Genomic DNA, 21,709 nt, shown 5'->3' with positions numbered 1-21,709 from the left:
AGGTAGACCCCTAGTACTTGTAGGAGTGGACCACCTCTGTATCCACTCCCTGAATAATAACCAGACAAAGAGGCTGTTTAGTGCTGTGTTTTTGCTGAAGTTAAGATACAGACATTTATCTTTGCACCAAGAAACAAATTTCTCCACCTGACTCCTATACTTTGTCTCATCCCCTTTATGAAAACACCCCATAAGTGCAGAATCATATTAGAATTTCTGCAAGTGACATGACCTGATGTTATATTTATAGTCTGTGGTGTACACAGTGAAGAGAAAAGGAGACAGGACTGTTCTGTGTGGTGCGCCATTGTTCACATCCATATTAGAAATACAATCCTTGAGTCTTTCAAACTGCTGTCTGCCCACCAGATAGTCCATTATCCAGTACACCATTGGCTCATCCACCTGTATATCTCTGAGTTTACCCCTTAACAGGGACAGTGGGATGTTATTGAAGGTACTGGAGAAATCAAAAAACATCCTCAAAGTGCTGCCAGCTTTGTCCAGGTGAGAATAAGCCTTGTGGAGCATTCTCCACTCCAATCTTTGTCCTATAAGGTGTACTGCAGTGGGTCTACCACAAGAGGACTCATATAGTCCAGGACCAGTCTCTCAATGGTCTTCACAATGTGAGACATAAGTGCCACTGGTCTGTAGTCATTAGGTAAAGAGGCTTTAACAATACACTTTTAGTTAAGATTTTAGCATTATGCCTCTTATAGTTAATGTGATAAATGATTCTGGTTATTGGAGGATAACATCTAGAGGTTGCTTGTAGTGGAGGACAGAGAGATAGCCTCTTGATGGGTAGTCCATACCTGATCTTAACGAGTTGCGCTGTACCTGTAAGAATATACAAATGTGGTTGTGAATGGAAACAGAACCTTGTCAGGATTCTATAAATATATAAAAAACTGGGATTAGCATTGTTTGCAGTCACACATGCACCCTGAAAAATAGATTCTTTTACCTCCCAGCCTAATGCTAGTCCACAAACACCACCACACTCCTAAAAACAGGAAACTAAGGACAAACTAATTGAAAATCTAGACTGTAGTAGCATTTAGCTAGGTACAAGCAGCAGTAGAAACAGTAATGCATATCATAATCAGCATTGTCAGAACTAAAGTTTAAAAAGAAAAAAATAACACAGTATAAAAAATAAAGAATTAACAAAAATGCATTTAGCAATAAAACTCACAGAATAATTCACAAAGAACAACAGTATCAACACACTGAAAGAAATGAAATTAAGGGAGGAAGCCCATGTAAAGCCATTTCTGTCATAACCTTTTGAGTTGTGTGTTTGATTTCTGTTCTTTTCAAATTTTATACAGTGCTTGTCCTTTGCTTATATTCCATTATAAAATTGAGAACTTCAGTCCAAAAAGTTATTATTTTTTGCTGGCAGAAGCTTGAACATACTGTATAAGGACATACTTTTAGTCAAAATAGTCCCTTCACAAATCCTTCAGTTAAAAATTGAAACACTAATAATTTCAGCAAAATGTGAACAGCATAGCCCAAAAATGCAAATAAAATTAAATAAAAGATATAAAACAATTTTGTGTTTCCTAATTAGCGTTGTTACTTGGCACTCCATTGAAATCCTGACCATCATTTTCATTATGTGCATTTATAGCTTAAATGTTTAATGTAGAAAAGAAAGAAATGCATATTCTGTATTTGACCAACAATAGAGTTTGTGAAACATTTTAGCTTGCTTAGCTAATCAACAAGCACCATACGTTTTTTATTTTGTTACAGGGTGATTATGAAGCTGCCTTGAAAATCTATGATGATAAGGTGCGTATTACATTAGTTGATGAATTATCCTTTGTAGCACCTTGAAAAAGCACTGCTAAATATAAGCATATAATTATTTCTGTTGACTGCTTAGATCATTCTTTAACAGGTTTACCTGAAAACATTGTAAATGATCAGTATAGTTACATTGATTTTGAAGTGTGTTGAAAAAAAAATGTCTAAATTCATTAAATTAATTAATCTAAAATATAATATTTACCTAGAATTAGTTAGTAGCTTTATTAGCAGAAAAATAACATTCATTAGTATATAATAATTACACAGTGAACTCCCTTTTCACTAAAACTTCCTGAAATACTACCTTTTAATCCTAGCCTCTCGTCCTCTTTCTAGTGAGACACTTGCCCCAAAATTCCTCCCCTCTCTAAATACTTAATGATGGCCCTATAATTACAACAGGGACTTAAGTGAGCAACAGTAGTATTGAGGCTGCGGCTCTGCCTAGCAGCTCCTGATTCCCTCCGTCCCTGAGCCTTCTTTTGGCCTTAAATGCCTTGGTCCACCAGGCTACTTGTCAGCCACTTGCACCATAAGATGGACAGCGCAATCCTGTGTATTCCCTCAAGTGACCATGTGTCATGTCTCTCCTGGATTACACTTATTTATCTTTGATGAATGCCGATGCCTCTGCCTGTTGTCCTTTTAGGACACCTAGCACACAGATAGGAAATGCTGCCCCCTGATGTTGGTCTCATTCCTGCAGTAGCATCATGTATACTGCTCCTACCTGTGTAAATTTCCCTCTGTTCTAGAAGGCACTGCTTAGTTATTATCTCCAGGTTTTACTTTTCATGTACTCACCTGCATGATCATTGCACAAATTACTAATTTATTAAGAAGACACATTTACCCAAAACTGAAACACATTAAAAATGTACACTGTCATTCAAAATAACTGCCTGAATTTTCTGCTCAGAATACCCCTTGGTATTGCAGTGCTATCATTTACCAAGGTTAAAAAAGACTTTACCTCCTTGCTTACTGTGTGAAAAAGCAGTCAGCAAGTTAAGCCACAACAATAAGCAGAGACAATAAAGGGAAATTAACTAGCATGGCACTTCCCTTTCTTTCTCCACACATATGTTTAGTGATGAAACACTCAGCAGCTTGGCACTGTCTTTCATTTACAAATAGTACTTGTTGTTTTTTTGAGCTGTATGCAGCTAGTCTTGTGTTCCATTTTTGTTTTTTTTTTGTAAATCCACTTTGTCTGTAGGTTGTCAGTTACTTTCCAATATTTAATTTGGGTCATTGAGGCTTTGCTAAATATTTATTTGTAATTGCTATGTGTATTGTAATAAGGATGTGCATGAACAATATTTTCTCACTGATGTGTGTAACTATAAACCTAAACACAATGAACAATTGCTGTTTATCTGTATCTGTTGTTTAAAACAAAAATAATTAATTTTGGTCTTTTATATCTTATTGTAGTTGGAAGCAAAATGTGTATTATAGATGGTTACAAATTCTCAAAGATGGATTATTCCTGTAGCTATTCAGACACAAGCTTGTATTTTAATGTAATTTGTATACTCTTGCAGATATACCCTGGTTGCCTCTCTTTTGGTGCCATATTGGATTATACAGATTCTTCCTCATTTCTCTGCAGAATGGAGATGGAAGGTAGAAATTGAATTAAACTATAAATTATTTCCTGTCAAAACATATTCATTAATGATATGGTCTGGAAGCAATATTAGGTTTATGTTAAATTTTTAGTTAAGCAATTTAATTTTGATAAATCATTCTTTTTAGTGAGATCTCACCAAAGACAACCCTCATATTTTGAAAACAACAAACAGAAAACAAAATGCTTTAAAAATGTATTATACAGTTACACTCAGCCTATTGACCTTCAATAAATACGTTGAAAAAACAAAAAAAGTAGGTTACCTTTAAGCTTGTTATTAACACTAGAATCCTTGAAGCCTACGAAAAAACCTGTAATCCCAGGCCACCTTAAATTCTTTCACACCTCTCCATTACTGTCTTTTGTTTTGCAAATGTCAGCAAATCAGCACAAGCAGCAAGAAGTCTGCTATCTCAACCCCCCACTGCCGCAGTAACATTTATATAAAGACCATCACAAAACATATTCACAATCAGAACTTTGCACAATACCTTGGTGAGCTCTGTATGCCCTGCTGTTTTGTTGAAGGACATAGGTGTGAAAGATTGACTGGCAGGATGACACCCAACCTGTTGCTGCATCCAAACTGTGCCATCTTTCGCCTTTACACCTGGTGCAGCTGCGTTGTTCTTATGTGTAAGTGGGCTTTTCTTGCGTGGAAGGCTTCTGTTCTCTTTCTCCGATGTAGAACCCTCATCCTCATCTGAGTTCACCTCTGTTATAGCATGTCTTTTTTTGAAAACTAACAGTGTCTGATCAGGGGGAGCATGAATGTGACTGAGAGAAAAAAAACTGAATAAAAAAGAGAAAAAAACTGAATAAAAAAAAAACACTAACCTATACAAGTACCATAAATTTTATACCAGCTGTTACAGACTCAAATCAAATGTATGGTTTTATTCTATACTAGTAACAAGAAGTGCAGCTCACTACTCAAAACAAACAAGCTCGGAATAAAATTGGGAACCTCTTGATTACGAGTCAGCAGTTCTTACTGCTGCACTACCCAAGTGGTCATGTCTGCATTGTACCCTAGCCCAATTTTTTTTTTCTGTGATTATATTCTTGAATAAAAGCGCATTTGTTTTGTACCTTTTATGAAAGTGTTTATTTGATATTTGGACTTCAGTCTTGATACATTATACCGTACACTTCATGTCAAAATTTTGTCATTAGTTTAACTATATCCAAGATTTACATAGATCGTTGTAGACACAGAACACACATGAAATGCAAGTGTTCCAAATAACGATAAACAGACTTTGGCTGGGAGAACTTTTTGCCCGAGTTGAGCTCTGTTAAGGGAGAGTGGGGTGGGATAGCAGGCTGCTTGCTGCTTGTGCTGACTGACACATTTTCAAAACAAAAGATGCTAATGGAGAGGTGAGAAGAAATGTAAGGTGGTCCGGGGTTATGATTTTTTTCGTAAGTTTCAGGGATTCTAATGTTAACACACTTTACAAAATTCTTGTAAAAAATTTGCAGACCAAATCTTACAGGCATACACCACCCAAAAATGATAGATTTTTTAAAATGTTACTTAACCCATACATTTTATAGCAGAGAAGGAATGTAATCTTATGGTTTCGTGGAGAAATTACATTTTGAATATTCATACTCAACGGAGTCCTTTGATCAATTCCAGATAATGACAAAGGATATGAAAAATATCCAAGGGGAATAAAGAAAGCAAATTCTTAACTTGTGTTACATAATCCACATGTCTGATATCCATTTGTATAGTCAAAATGTGCAACATTTTTTCATAAAATAGTATTTCAGTTACTTCCTGAAAACTGTAAACAGGAAAGATGTCATTCCCACAATGCTGCATGTTGGAATTGAACACAGGTTTCTTGACCAATGATTGAGAAGGAGAGGCAGTTCAAGAAATGTGGCTTTCATCAAAATGTGAACAGCATAAGCCAAATTGCAAAGAAACATATGAATGAAGTAAAAATATATAAGACAATTTTGTGATGGCTAATTAACCTTGAAATTCTTACATACCTTTTATTTGTTTACATTTGTAGTTTAAATGTTTAAATGCCTCTTCCTCTCATTCATTGGTTAACAAACCTGTCATCAATTCAAACGCACAGCATTTCAATTCAAATATATTGGCTACTTCTTTCTCCAACTTTAGTAACAGAGGTTGTAACAATGACAACATAACAGTTTTTTTTAACTTTTAACAGTATAATTTTGACGCATATCTGTCAACACTTATATTTAACCTCCAGACAGAAGCCAAAACACAATACAATGCAGCTTCGTGGAACATAATATAGGTATAAGAAAAATTCACTCTTCTAACTTCATAAATCATCTGGTGTCATCAGATTTTCATTGTACTGTGATAGTTATGTGTGTAATGCTGCATAACATTGCTGTTAGAACAGGCGCACCCAAGAAAGATGAGGAAGGAAGGATAGATGTTAGAAATGTCTAAATTCCTGATCTTAGAGCAAATGGTGTATGTCAGACTGGCCAGTATATACTCGTTACCATTTTAGCATAATTATTAGTTTTTTTTCATTGGTGTCTGATTGAAATACTTTATTTACATTTCATAGTATTTCAGTTATTCTGCCTATACAGTACCTCCTCTGATGAAAGGCACACAGCTGTTATCTTGTAGTCTTGGCCCTCTCTCATTCTCTCCAATGGGCTGTAATTCTGCTGCTCTTCATTGTTTGCACATCAGCAGCTTGACTAGGTTGTGAAATGTTCTCTTTTCTGACTCATCCCACCTTTATTTCTTCCTGTTTTTGGAAAGGTTGCCATATGAAAGAAAAAAAAGCTGTTATGATAACTGTGGTTTTCTTTTATAGAGTACTTTGTTTCTTTCGTGTTTGTCTTAGAAACAATGGGTGTCAAATTTTGCACTTATTTACATGTGTTTCCTTAATTTGTTATTAAACTATAATGTCAGGTTTACTTCATAAACACCATTTAATTAAATTGTTGTCAATTACTGATTTTTCAGTTGACTTAAGATCCTTTTCTGTAAGCAACTTTAGGGGTTTATATCCTAAAATTTCTTGTTAAATCTCTTAAGATTCGTCATTTTGGGGAATTCAGCACTGATCGAGACACTGCTCCGGGATGAATTATGTTTTGTATTGCATTGTGTTTAGTCCCAGAGTTCACTTTGGTTTATTTCTCATAAAGCAAGGTGGCAGAATTCTTGGTATCACTTGTATAGTTTTTTTGTTATCCACTGTTTGGACATGTGTTCATGTAAAATTAGTTGTACCAAAGTAGGTTTTGCGCAAAGTAGCTCCTGCAGTGGTGACTGAATATTTTATTGGAAATATTTTATTCGAAAAATAAAGTAAGAATACCATGTAACAAGTACAAGTATAAAGAAAACTTTTTTGAGATAAATTGTTTTGAGCTGATTTTTCAGATAAACAGTTTTAAAAGACTGGAACATGGAGGTTTGTGTGTGGTCATAACTCTGCAAATACATCTAGCATTAGCTCCCTTTTTTTCAAGAAACATAAGGGATTTTTCACTATTCTAAAAATATGCTATGCTAAAGCAAGCACTTTGCTCAGCAATATATACTTATAACATAATTTAACAAGGCCAAGTAATTTCCTGTTATATAATCACATGTCCAAGGATAGAGTTACCACTCTTAGACACTGGGCTATTTAATGTAGTGAATATTTTACTTTGTGACTTAATAATCTGGCACATTTTTATTATGAGTCTTTCACAGTTGGCTGTGGTGTCTGCAGATTTATACAGTGCAATATATATCAATGCACTTAAGACAACTTCCATTTGTACAGTTAGTGATAAGGAGGCATTGTGTGACTGGTGTGGACTGAGTTGAGCTTTTGTGTTGATGCAGTCCCACAGTAATGAACTGGTGAAATCCCTTCCTCAAGCTAGCTATTTGTTTTTCTTTTGCTGACACCATATATCTGTTTGTATATTTTCTTTCTATGTGTCTACAAGGTTCTAGATGTACGATATATTCTAGAAAGAACATCACACAAAAGCACATTCATAAAAAATTTTAAGATCATACAGTATAAAGTTTTAAAACAATATCCACATATAAAGTTAAACATATTCCAATATACTCAACAACAACATGGGTTGGTTGTTCTGTCCTACCTTAAAAATTCTTTAGAATTTAATAAATTAATTCAGCAGGTAGCATCTGCCTCTCAAATTTTCTGTCTGCTTTCAGGGGTGGAAGTAGCAGACCGCTGGAAAGATGTGTCACGCCTCACTAAAAAACATGTTGAAGACCATGTTCTGCTGTTCAATGACTTTCACTTCCTCCTTGCTGCACTAAGAGGGAAAGATGATGAATCAGCAACTCTTTTGATGAACACTTTAGAAGAATGTGTGAAGTAAATTAAAATTATTACTTTCCTCTCATTTTACTTGGATGTAGAAATTAAAGTTTAACTATTGCAGCGGTTCTTTGTGGAAAGATAAACAGGATTTTGAAACAGATTTTAAACAGAAAGAAAATAAATTTGTCATGTGTATGGAACCTGATATAAATGAGGCAGACAAATGTTGCCAAGTGCTGACCATTAAACAGTTTTATGGGAGCTCACCTCGGGAAATAGCAGAAGCTGATGATAACTGGATGTAGGGTTGCAAGGATAATATTTTTAGGGTGGTAGTTCATTCTCTGTTCACAACTGTGGAGACTGCTATAAATATATTATTTTACCCTTTTAATTGCAGTATAGAACCAGTATAGAGTTTGCATGTTCTCCCCGTGTCTGCATGGGTTTCCTCCCACAGTCCAAAGACATGCCAGTTAGGTGGACTGGCGATTCTAAATTGGCCCTAGAGTGTGCTTGGTGTGTGGGTGTGTTTGTGTGTGTCCTGCGGTGGGTTGGCACCCTGCCCAGGATTGGTTCCTGCTTTGTGCCCTGTGTTGGCTGGGATTGGCTCCAGCAGACCCCCGTGACCCTGTGTTCGGATTCAGCGGGTTGGAAAATGGATGTTTTGGGATAAACTAAAAAACAAAGGAAAAACATGAAATAGAGAGAGGCGAAATAATAAACAACAATGTAGAAAAAGGAAGCAGTTCACTGAAGACATATTCATGTTTTTTAGAAAAATATTTATGTACAGACAAACTAAATACAGAGACAAATGAATCAAATGGCTTTTAAAAAACAACAATTCCCTGATGATTCTTCAAATCATATTTTGTTTTTTAATAAACCTGTTTTTTTCTGTTTTTAAAATGCCAATTTATAAATTTGCTAAATAGTCCAACTTTCTCATTATCAAACATTATTTAAGGGAATTAGTTTAATATCTTATGATTTTGTAGTATATCAGCAAATTATACTGAAATGCAACTTTTTTAGTAAAACTAGAAAAAATTACTTAAATAGTAAATTCATGGTAAATTCATCTCAAAATATTTTACATATAATTTCAAAAAAAAATATATAAAGAAGTTTGAGCACTGTTTACTTTACAATGTTTATAAAGATACAGATTTTACATTTGGAGCACAAGCAGATCCTAAGGATTGTAGAGTGTGTCAAAATTGTGAATTAAACCAGCAGCCTTGTGATTTACACTACTGTATAGGTAACACTGTCAATCAAACTGGAAAATTGGTGCTTAAACCTCTGGGAGAACATGTTCATTTATTTATAGTTATCAAACAATATTTAAGTTTAGTTAAGCATATAGTATCTGAATCCATTTTTACCATAAAGGTAAAGGTTTTGCATATGTTTTTTGTTTGTCATTTATTTTCTAGATCGCCAGGAGAAAACTACAATCTTACCCTGGGGAAAGAATTAGGAATCCCCCTGTGTAAAGCTGTGATTGAATACGAAAGTGGTAATTACAGCAAGGCAGTGGAGCTACTGCATCCTATTCGTTACCAGATACTTTTGATTGGAGGAAGTAATGCACAGGTAATTAAAAAATGAAAACTCCATCTAATATATTACTGTACATTTTGTACAACACCCCCCATACAGTATTATACAAGTACTTAGTATATTACAGTGAAATTATTTCAAGTCAATTATTGATTTTTAAGGTCCAAATGGAAACAGGATGAATAATTTTAAAAAGACAAAACAAATTCCTTTCCTAGTTCCCGCCATGAGATCGGGTTCTTATAATGTTCATCTGTATACAGAGTTATAGTTTGTCTAATCCCTCCTAGCATTGTTCAGTTCATTCTGGTTTTCAATTTATTTTTTGTGTATTATTATTATTATATCATACTTCACATACAAATGGAATATTTCTAACAATGCCTATAACATTAACTGATAATAGGTGCAAGAACAAAACTACAGTAGTCATTCAAACAGGAAATCAAATACAGAGTAATTTGCACACTACAAAACTCCATGTAATATGTTCTAAGAGTAATTCTTTTTCTTGAGACTGAGAAATTGGCTTCACAACCATAAGAATTTTTTTAGCACTATCAGAGTAAAAATAAACAAGCATACATCTCACAGAGTTTTCATATGAAAAGATTGTTCTGCACCTTTAATACAGCCATTAGAATCTTTGAAAACTGATGCAAAGTATGAAGGGCTAAACTTACTATCACATTATTAAGAGCATGCTGTGAAGAATCTAAAGAAGACAAATAGCCGTATTCCACACGTCAATAAATGTTTGTTTTCCTTGCAATAGATGGACAAGTTATTCTTACATTAATAAAGTGTTTGCCATTTTAGCACATTTAATGCCATCCCTATATTCAGTTCATTTTCTAAATTCTTGTTCTAATTCTAAAGTTGTTTGGGTCTAGTGATTATTTGGGCAGTGCATACTACGCACTGTTAAATCTTTCTGTCTCATACCTAAACAAAGGTATAATAAGAGTATTTCTTGCAACATGTGACAAATATTAACAGGCACTGTTGTTATTTAACTTGTTACAACCCTATTAGGTTAAATATTGAGAGCAATAAAATGGTTAAATGTAAAGTAAATTTCATTTAGTGTATTATTGTGTATTCTACTATAATTTTGCTATCTTACTGAGGCAATGAAGAAACAGGACATTAATCTGTATTCCAATTTACATTGGACATCACAATGTCTTTTGTAAAAAAAAAAGGATGTTTACATTTTTCTTTCTATAAAATATGCTTCCTTTTTACTCAGAGAGATGTCTTGAATCAGTACTTAATCCATGCAGCCATGAAATCGGACAATAAGTCACATAAAAAGCTTGCAAGGTAAGTTATTTTTACTAATTCCCAATGTAAGGGAATTTGTTGCTGTGCTTTTATGTGTGTTCTTCTGTGTAACAAAGATTTATTATGCCCATCACTTCCAGCATGCCCACCAATGAGATGATGAGATCATATGATATTTAACTCTTTTCATTAACGGCAGTGTTTATATAAGTAGTGCCAATTTAATAATAAGATGTTTTGTTCTGTTGCCTCACAGAACCAGGGTAATTGCAGGCCTGCTCAGTGTCTGTGTAAAATTTATGTTTTTCCCTTTCTCTGTATGGCTTTTTCTTCCAAATCCCCATGAAATGCATGAGTGTGGTCCATAGTGGACTGACACCCTGTCCAGGTCTTTCTTCCTACTTTGCATCTAGTGCTATCAGAATATTGTCTGGTTCCCACAATTCTTAATTAAACAAAGCAGGTATAGATGATGTATGACAAGATGGATGGATGAATTGATGAAATTTGAATTTATTGAAAAGTTTGCTGAAATGGATCCCTGAATCCAAAACTAATGACAAGTAAATCAAAACAATAACATTTAGAAAAGTAAATAGTGAAGCTTGTACACATGGAAAAACAATGTAGAATCTAAGAAGTATACAATAAACAAAACCTTGTTTCTGTCTGGTGTTACTGAGTCAGGAAGTAACATAGCCCACCCAGTGTTAGAAAAAAGCGGGAATGCCAGCTGGGTTGTCCTGTTAAATTCTAGTAAATTGAAACAAAAACAGTGCACAATGCCTCAAATTCCTTACTGAGGTTCAAAAGAAATTAAAATAGTCTGAGTAGGCAAATGATAGCCATTTTTTCAGCAAGTCTTCTTGATCAGGATGGGGCCCTGTCCTGCCCTGCCCTGCAGACAGCTCAGCCCAACAACAGGTGCTTTCTTCCAGGGAGCCCGGGCTTTATAGCACTTTAATGAGAAGGGACGGAGTCAGTTGTACTCACAGGTCATCTTCCCAGACCTGTGGAGGAAAAGGGAGATGACACAGTTAGTGACAGTGGCCCTTTTGTCCTGGGATGGTACGACATACTTCTCATGAACCCGTAAGGTTTTCCTCCAATGCACATTTGTGGCACTAGTAATATCTAAATGAGTTTTTATCATCTCTCTGATATATGGGGTGCGTAAGGCATTTACATAACACAAATAACACACAAGTATATTTCCTAGATGCTAGGTCATTTTGTTTTGCCAATAGGTGCTTTAGAAAGTCACAGATGGCAGGAGTGATATTCTGTAGAATATTGTGCAATGTACAAGAATTTAGTTAATGCATTTATGCCCAGATAATGACTTTATTGGCTCCAAACAGGCAAATTATACATGCCCTGTTGAAAATCCATGCATACAAGTTCTTAACCTGCTTAATTCAATTTGGGGTCATGGTGGAGAATCAATTAAAATGTCGTAGCATGTTAACTAATCTAATTTTATGTGGCAACTTCATACTGCGTATAGCATATCAAAGTACTTTGTTATTACAAAAGTACAGTAAGTTTATATCGATGTACAGTATAATGTACACAAAAACCACCACACCTAATTCTACAAAACTTTGGCATTAATTTTGTATATTCTATGAATATACAGTAAGCTAATAAAATTTCTGATTTTCTATGCATAAACACTTCAAAAAAATAAAAACTGAAACAACCTCACTAAAAGTTGCCATTATCAACTACAACTTTACTAAATTAAATATTTTCTAGATGGCAACAGAAGGTCAGTAGTGTGCCTTATTGTAATTTCTCAGAAAGAATGGCACCTTGTTTATTTACTTTCTATCTATCTTATTTCTTTTACCTATTCTTATTATTATACATCTTATATATAACGTTTATGCGGGGAAGTGTGTCTGTCTGTCTGTCCGGCCCGGAAGTGAGAGGTGGAGTTTGGGTAAGGGCCTCACCTCCGAGGAAACAGAAAACTAATACACAAGTGAGGCGATCACATCAGCAAAACAAAACCTCAGAAGAAAGACAAAGTCACTTTGCCGCTAACTTTTACTCTTCCTCTCACTGTTAATGCACAAGCGATGCGAGCACATTGACAAAACGAATCCTCCTAGGATAGAGATGCCCAGAGTAGTTCCTTTCAATTACCTGACATCTCTACCATTCAATTTTTTTTCTGACAATTTCAATAGTTTCTAAGACCCCAGCTTTTTACTGTACAGGCTTACACAGCTAGTATTATGTAAAGTTGAATGTCTGTCTGCCTGTTTGAGCATCACATGAAAAGCACTCCACCTATTTCTTTAAAACTTTGCAATTATTTCTGGTATAGTCTAACTGAAAATAGGCTAATGCAATTTTAGCATTTCTACAATCTTACTAAAAGTTGCCATTTTCAATGGAACTCTACATTTTAACTGCAATATCTCTAGAACACAACATGACAACAACATGATTTTTACTTCAAAAGAATTAGCAATGATTATACTGTATAATGAAGCAACACCCATTTCCGGTGTTTATGTTGACCACAATAATAATAATGAATTTTTAAATATTTAAGTGTGTTAAAAAAGAACAAGATTTTTATATTTGCTGCTCAATAACTATAATGGTTTATCATATCAATTATCTGTTCCCTGTTTTCTGAGTGGTCATTTTCTGAAGAACAAAAAAGGTCATATTCAATTTCTGCCTAGAGCAAATAATAAGTGGACAAACTGCCTATGTGTGATGAGATCTGTGCTTGAGCTGGAGCAACAAAAGTCTCTTGAGACAAAGAGAGCGGGATGGAGACTTCTTAGGAATTTGTTGATCAGGGAGGAGAATGGCATTTGTGCTGCAAGACCCTCATTTGTCTCTCATCAATCAAGTTGTACATTATGAATGAGGTGCAACCTGAATGCAGTATAACATTTTAATATTATTATTGAACTATTGGAATAATTATTGTTACTCTTCTATTAATTTTCTTTGGTGCAAGAATAATAAAACAATGCATATTTTAATACAATGATGAGGAAGTCACGTCTGAATTGTATTTGTTTTATGCATGTAACATACATTTTATTGCAGTTTCGGAGAAAGCCAGGTAGAACAGTATATATGTAAGTGTAAGATTTAGTTTAGTAACTTACAGAAATTAATTTGATGACTAAGTGAGTGAGACTTAACCAACAAGCTTGTTTGTTAAAGCCCAGTGCTATAGTTACTAAGACACATTGCTGGCCTTGGGTAAATTAGTAACATCATAAACTAAAAGCCGCAAAAATTTAATATCTTATATATTGTCTTGCATGTTACTTAGTCTTATTCACAATTTTTTTTTTGCCTAAAAATACTTGCACAAGCTTATGTTTACTTTGTAAAATAGCTATTATTAAAGTTTATTTTAAATGCTTTTTTATATACAGCATTACTTTCATTTTTATTTATGGATGATAAACCCTCCTAACATCCTGAATTGACAAGTCACCACTGTTTGTCCATATGGTAGACAAATGAAGAGCAAGAAGATATAAAAATGTTAACTGATAGTCAGAGCTGGTCGTGGACTTCAGGAAGCAGAAGTCAGACCACACTCCCATCCACATTGGAGAGGATGCAGTTGAGACTTAATCTCCTTAGATTAACCATCACCGATAAACTGAAGTGAACACAACACATTTCAGCTCTTGTGACAAAAGGCTTACTGATACCTCTTCATGCTCTGGGTGGAGGGGTGGGTCTGAGGCTAAGGATCTGAATTGGTATCTGGAAGGTTGCTGCTTTAAATCTTGTTACTGCCAGAGGAGATCCTACTGCATTGGAACCTTGAGCAGGGGCCCTAACCTGAAAATTGCTCTATCTTTTGTTCAGACTGTATATAGTATAATATCTGCTGTCTTAGAAAGGCAAACACTATAAATAAAGACCTCAGCCTTTCTAAATAGTTGCTATTCTCACTCCTCCTTTCTGGCAAATGGTGCAGAGCCATTGACATTCACAGTAAATTAAGTTACTGGATCTTGAAGTGTTTGGGACCACCTGTAGACAACAGCTTTTCTGCTAACTGTACAATTATACTTTTATTTTGCAAAATGTATTTATGTGAAAAATAAATTTAAATTCACTGTGGTGGGCTGGCGCCCTGCCTGTGATTTCTTCCTGCTTTGCACCCTGTGTTGGCTGGGATTGGCTCCAGCAGACCCCGTGACCCTGTGTTAGGATATAGCAGGTTGGATAATGACTGACTGACAGACTAAATTTAAATTCAATATTGCTGAATTTCCATTTCAAAGTTCTAGATTTCAGGCAGGGACCCTTAATAACCCCTCAACATTAAAGATAGAGTAATGGCAGAGAGACTAGAGTTCTGATGCAATACAAGTGGAATGCATCACCTGTCATGTACAATTAAAAGGTTGCTTTTACCAGTATAGGCTTCCCAGGCTAAAATTAAGGTACATTTAAAAGGGAACCCTGTGCAGTGATGGGCTGGAGATGATGGAAAAGAGATTGCAAGCATGTGTTGGTGTGGGGACAATTATTGCACATGAAAAGAACGAGAACTGAAAAGAAAAGCAGAAATAAAACTTGCTATCAACCACACAAACACTGGATTACTCAATATTTGCCATTTCAGGGACATTCCCAGTGGCTCTAATAGGGGAAAGTGTGAGTGTGTGTGTGTGTGTGTGTGTTAGGGGGGGTTAGATAATTAGGAGTGCTGAGCTTGGGCAGTAGCCTATTACAAATACATAAATGAAACCAAAGTATTTGAGAACTAAACCACTAGTTTTATTTGGTCCCACAGTTTCACATCTCAATTCTCGGACTCAGTATTGTTTAGTTACAAGTTAATTATTACTGTAGAATTAACCAAAATACTGTTTACATAAGTAATGTACAACTGTTGAAGCATAATAAATCAAATCACAGTAGATAAGTGAACTGACAGATGAGATGCCACTGTAGGCGTTTTAAAAATGTATATTCAGAGCGGAATTGGCACTACTTTGTTAACTTTTACTATGGCAAAACTGCAGTAGATTAATGCAAAATATCTTCTTCTCCTTTCAGCTGCTCCCATTAGGGATTGCCACAGCAGATCATCTTCTTCCATATCTTTCTGTCCTCTGTATCTTGTTCTGTCATACACCCATCACCTGCATGTCCTCTCTCACCACATCCATAAACCTTCTCTTAGGCCTTCCTCTTTTCCTCTTCCCTGGCAGCTCTTTTCTTAGCATCCTTCTCCCAATATACCCAGCATCTCTCCTCTGCACATGTCCAAACCAACGCAATCTCGCCTCTCTGACATTGTCTCCCAACCGTCCAACTTGAGCTGACCCTCTAATGTACTCATTTCTAATCCTATCCATTCTCGTCACACCCAATGCAAATCTTAGCACCTTTAACTCTGCCACCTCCAGCTCTGTCTCCTGCTTTCTGGTCAGTGCCACTGTCTCCAACCCATATAACATAGCTGGTCTCACTACCGTCCTGTAGACCCTCCCTTTCACTCTTGCTGATACCTGTCTGTCATAAATTACTCCTGACACTCTTCTCCATCCATTCCACCCTGCCTGCACTCTCTTTTTCACTTCTCTTCCACAATCCCCATTACTCTGTGCTGTTGATCCCAAGTATTTAAACTCATCCACCTTCGCCAACTGTACTCCCTGCATCCTCACCATTCCACTGACCTCCCTCTTATTCACACACATGTATTCTGTCTTGTTCCTACTGACCTTCATTCCTCTCCTCTCTAGAGCATATCTCCACCTCTCCAGGGTCTCCTCAACCTGCTTCCTACTATCACTACAGATCACAATGTCATCGGCAAACAACATAGTCCATGGGGACTCCTGTCTAATCTCTTGTGTCAACCTGTCCATCACAATTGCAAATATAAAGGTGAAAATACTGTAATACTAGGCAGACTCATACAATTTTAAGTTGAGATGTACTGTCTGTCTGCAGCAGTGAATGTTTGTAATGATCATTTTCAGAAACACTGTGCTAGCCCTTTGAAATGATATATTTTAGGAGTCAGGCACCTTGTGGTATTATCTTGAAGATTATGAAAGGAGAAGCTACAAGTGGATTGTGGGTCATTATGATTTTTGAAGAGGGAAGGAGAGACAGAGAGAGAGTAAGAAGGGGAAGCAGGAATTAGAAGAAGAAGTTTTATTTTGTAAAACAAGTAATATGTTGAAATAAATAAATGCTGAACTGTCAAATCTGGATGGTCTCCCTGTTTTAGATCTCAGTACTTATCACACAATTTAAATGCAGTGTGCAAGACAAATACCGTACTTATAAATTAATTAAAAATAAATTGCAATGATGAATAAGGTAGTTTGATATTAAGGTTTTATGTGACAGAATAGTAGGCACATTTAAGTTTTTAAATCATGCAAGTACATAATAAACTCTCCAAGACATTTTAATGCCACTTTGCTCAGACACGATGACTGTCACCTTGCATTAATAAATAATGTAAACAAAATACATTTTCATTCATTCATACTGAGTATGCTTAAGTGTGTGTTTGAAATTCTTTATCCTCAGATTAGTTTTATATATTTAAGTAAGTCACAATTTTAAAATGGTTGTAACCGGGTGTGGGAATAAGAAGAGGGTGACTGCAGAGAATAGTTAGGATGCCAGCCAGGTCATCCCATTTATTACTTGTCTGGAACTTAAATTGTCACTGGTCAGGATTCAAGAAAGTAAGTAGCCTGTGGGCAAAGAACAAAACAAGGTAAAACTGATGAGCTCTTAGGTTCTTCAGGAGCTCCGTCTGGTGGTCTGCTCAGACTCAAAAGATGCCTCTGTCCGGACAACTGGGCTTCTTATATCATTAGCACTAAAAGAGGCAGGGATAGGTGCACTTGCTGGGCAGTTTTCCTGAACTTCAGGGAGAAAAGAAGAAAAACAGTTAATGACAATGCCCCCTCTCACCTAGGGGGTATCACAGACCTTGAGTGAGCTAGCTGGTATGTCCTCAGACGTGCATGCATGACATTTCAGGGTTGCCTAATCCTGGGTGGCCAAAGTAATTGCAAGCTTTCACTCAATCAGTTGTTTGATTCAAAATCATTCCTTTGTTTTTTTAACTTCTCTTTTATCTAGATGGTTTTTTACCTTAGCACTCTGACCGCACTCTACAAAATTGATAATACTATGATTTTAATTCTGTTAAAAACTCATTTACTGCCATTGCTTTTACTCTATACAATAACTGCAGACCACAGTTTATGAACCACAGATTCAGATGGTCATACACTAAACATTAAGGGTCATGAATTCTATTGGATCAATAATGATTTAATTTTAATGATTTAATTTTTTTTGTCTACAGTCTGAAGCATTCACTCCTCCAAAGCACTATGCTAATCCTATTAATCTTCATTAATACAGTCACTAATATACTCCTAAGTAATACAAAATAATTGCTAAGGTGATTTTTTTAGTCCAAAGAATGGGCAGATATGAAATTTGGAAACATTAAACATACAACAGTACAGCACAAAAATTCTGAGGATTTAAATTAACAGGATTAAAACAGAAAATTAATAAATGATTGTAAAATAACATGTGTGCCCATGGGAAATTACTTTTTTGTTGTTTGTACAGTCTTTCCTGTAGAAAAATCAGTTTACTGTACTTCATTTTGTGTTATCTAAATAGCTGCATGGAGATAAAATGATGAATCTGAAATTGATTTAATAGTACCTCTTTATCCAATGTTTTGTTTAATAAAATAAACTTTTTTGTGCAATTATATAAACAGGGACATGTAAAGTGTAATGCAAGGATTAAGCAAAGCTCACAGGATTACAAGGCAAAATAAAAAAAGATATTAAAATGTATGATTTGTGTCTTATCTATTCTGGATGGTTTGAATGGTCCATGCAGCCTATTGGTGGACTTTCTTTATTAAATTGGTGCATACTTACTTAATTATAAGACTTAAAGTAATAAATTTAAAATACACTGATATCCAGAATGTTCAGACATAGGGTAAAATAATTTGGGGCCAAAAAGAAAAAGAATTCAGTCAAACAGTTATAAAAATTCAATTAGCATGGGCCCAAGATTCAGTGAACATCAAAGATTACAATACTATATTTTCTTTATTTAATTTTTATTTTATATTACTTTTGCTAAACACCTATATATGCGTCTACAAATGATGCTTGATTCTTTTTTGTAGTTATTGTTACCCACAATGCTATTCCAACTAAAAGTTGCTACACAAACAGATGTTATTGCCTTCTTTTCTACATGTTTCAAACCTTGCATTAAGTAACTGGTTAGTAAAAGTGGCAAAGCTCAGAATGTTCTTCAGAAAAACAGGAAGACTTTAATCTACCATAATGCAGTAGAGTGCAGTGCTATGCTGAAGCATTTTGTTCTAATGAAATATGACAAGCCATAAATAGAAAATCTGGTTATGTTGGGGATATTACAGTGTATTCTCATAGCTAGAGTTTGAGCTAAAATTGTGGCTTGCAACCCAGATTAGAGTGCCAGCATTATGCTGTTTGCAGACATGTTTTTACAACTCCCACATTTTACCCAGCAGCATCTGACACCAGTCTTTTGGTGCGTACATCCAGTTGTTAACTGGACAGGTTGCAATCACTAATTAGCCTAACCTGAAGTGTGAAAAAATGCAAAAGTCATACTGACATGGGGTAAATATAAAAAAGCTCCAAACAGATGGTGAATGTGTTAATAAGTAATTTCAGGACCATAAAACTGTATGGCAGAACTGTAAAGAGAACAATTATATAACATTAATGAAGCACCCTTAGTGCATTCATTTATAATGAAATAACAAACAGTTAGAACCTAAGAACAATAAGGATTTCCTTAAACCTTGGAGCACTCTGTTTTGTATATGGGAAGCTTATTAAAATTACACTGAATATTATAAAATGATTCTTTGAGAATATTACAAAAAATATTTCTATATCTGAAGAAGAAAATGTCCTAACAAAATAAAAGTTTAGCAGTCAATTGAATGTTATAATATTGAAGAATCTTATGTTATATCTTTTTCCTATAATAATAATAATTTTCTTTTTTAGAGGTCTGCTATTGGAGCAAGAAACCCTCAAACCGAAATCTTGTCTAATTCAGAGACTCAAGAAAAAGGCAGAGGACCTGCTTGTGAATTAGTACTGCATTTAAATTTACTTGTGGCCTTTAATATGCACACATAGAACTACTTCTATATATTTTTAATTTGTATTTTATATTTCTTAATTGTATTTTTAATTAAAATCAATCATAACATTTCTGAGCATTGCAAAGCTGAATATGGTTGTGGCCACAGATACTAACATTATCTTTTATCTCTCTTTGCTGCCATGAGAATTGTATCATGAATCAAAAAAATAGTAATCATTTTATTATTCTTGTTTAAATAATCAATTTTAGATAAATAAAAATAAAATAATGTAAACAAAATACATTTTCATTCATTCATACTGAGTATGCTTAAGTATGTGTTTGAAATTCTTTATCCTCAGATTAGTTTTATATATTTAAGTAAGTCACAATTTTAAAATGGTTGTAACCGGGTGTGGGAATAAGAAGAGGGTGACTGCAGAGAATAGTTAGGATGCCAGCCAGGTCATCCCATTTATTACTTGTCTGGAACTTAAATTGTCACTGGTCAGCATTCAAGAAAGTAAGTAGCCTGTGGGCAAAGAACAAAACAAGGTAAAACTGATGAGCTCTTAGGTTCTTCAGGAGCTCCATCTGGTGGTCTGCTCAGACTCAAAAGATGCCTCTGTCCGGACAACTGGGCTTCTTATATCATTAGCACTAAAAGAGGCAGGGATAGGTGCACTTGCTGGGCAGTTTTTTCTGAACTTCAGGGAGAAAAGAAGAAAAACAGTTAATGACAATGCCCCCTCTCACCTAGGGGGTATCACAGACCTTGAGTGAGCTAGCTGGTACGTCCTCAGACGTGCATGCATGACATTTCAGGGTTGCCTAATCCTGGGTGGCCAAAGTAATTGCAAGCTTTCACTCAACCAGTTGTTTGATTCAAAATCATTCCTTTGTTTTTTAACTTCTCTTTTATCTAGATGGTTTTTTACCTTAGCTCTCTGACCGCACTCTACAAAATTGATAATACTATGATTTTAATTCTGTTAAAAACTCATTTACTGCCATTGATAGATAGATAGATAGATAGATAGATAGATAGATAGATAGATAGATAGATAGATAGATAGATAGATAGATAGATAGATACTTTATTAATCCCAATTTTACTCTATACAATAAGATTCAGTTCAGTTTCTGTTTTTTATTTGCTTCATGTGCATTCAGGTGCTTAACGTAAGTGTCATGGTCTTTTTCCTGAGCCAACAGACAATTAACAATGAGGTGCGATACTAAAGGAGCCAAAAACCAGCTAACTTAGTAACATTTGCAAGTTCTGAATGTGTTCATCACTATTTGTTTCTAAATAAATCATTAAAATATTAAAATATTGAGAGGGTCTAATCCATCCTAATTCACAAAACATTTTTGTAATAAATTGTTCATTGAGTAGCTTTGCTAGAGAACCCATACACTGATGAAGCTGAACTGAATTGGATTAAACAGGTTTTTGGATGTTATTATGTTAGGTTCTCATTTTTTTTACTTGAATACATTTTGTGATGTGGAAAAACTAGTTGGAAAGGATTATCAATACTTTGCAAATGTGGGCTGCTTTTAATGCTGTGAAGGATACTGGGGCATCAGCGAACCCCAAACACGAACACACAAAGAGTCCCGGGTTCAAATAATGGAAGGGTTTATTTTATAACTACCTCCAAAAGTAACAAAAGCACACATACAAACACAAGTCTTCCTCTCCACAATACTTTTCTTCTCAATACCGCACTACATTTTGATGCAAATTAACTAAATATTTAAGTAAAAGTTTAAATCAATGTCTTGATTGGTACTAGTGAATCTGTCTTTTCTTTGCCTTAATGTTGTCCCTTAGGGGGCATGAGGGCATGCTGTTGTGAAGTCCTATATTGGTGGTAAACTAGATTGAAGTAAAGAA

At 35.1% G+C, this 21,709-nt stretch overlaps 1 protein-coding gene across 1 annotated transcript in view; it reads left to right on the top strand.

Moving 5' to 3' along the window:
• The window catches only part of LOC120533805 (tetratricopeptide repeat protein 38-like), a 47,937-nt gene extending 26,665 nt beyond the window's left edge, over positions 1-21,272 (top strand). Inside the window, exons 9-14 of the mRNA XM_039760778.1 lie at positions 1,768-1,806; positions 3,372-3,453; positions 7,671-7,836; positions 9,225-9,384; positions 10,604-10,677; positions 19,725-21,272. Coding sequence (XP_039616712.1) covers positions 1,768-1,806; positions 3,372-3,453; positions 7,671-7,836; positions 9,225-9,384; positions 10,604-10,677; positions 19,725-19,815 — 612 coding nt within the window. The 3' untranslated portion in view covers positions 19,816-21,272. The remainder of the gene's footprint in view (positions 1-1,767; positions 1,807-3,371; positions 3,454-7,670; positions 7,837-9,224; positions 9,385-10,603; positions 10,678-19,724) is intronic.
• The last annotated feature ends 437 nt before the right edge of the window (positions 21,273-21,709 follow it).

This window comes from Polypterus senegalus, chromosome 8, assembly GCF_016835505.1.
Source record: "Polypterus senegalus isolate Bchr_013 chromosome 8, ASM1683550v1, whole genome shotgun sequence".
In the NCBI taxonomy this organism is placed as follows: Eukaryota; Metazoa; Chordata; class Cladistia; order Polypteriformes; family Polypteridae; genus Polypterus; species Polypterus senegalus.
This window is presented reverse-complemented; position numbering and strand designations above follow the sequence as displayed.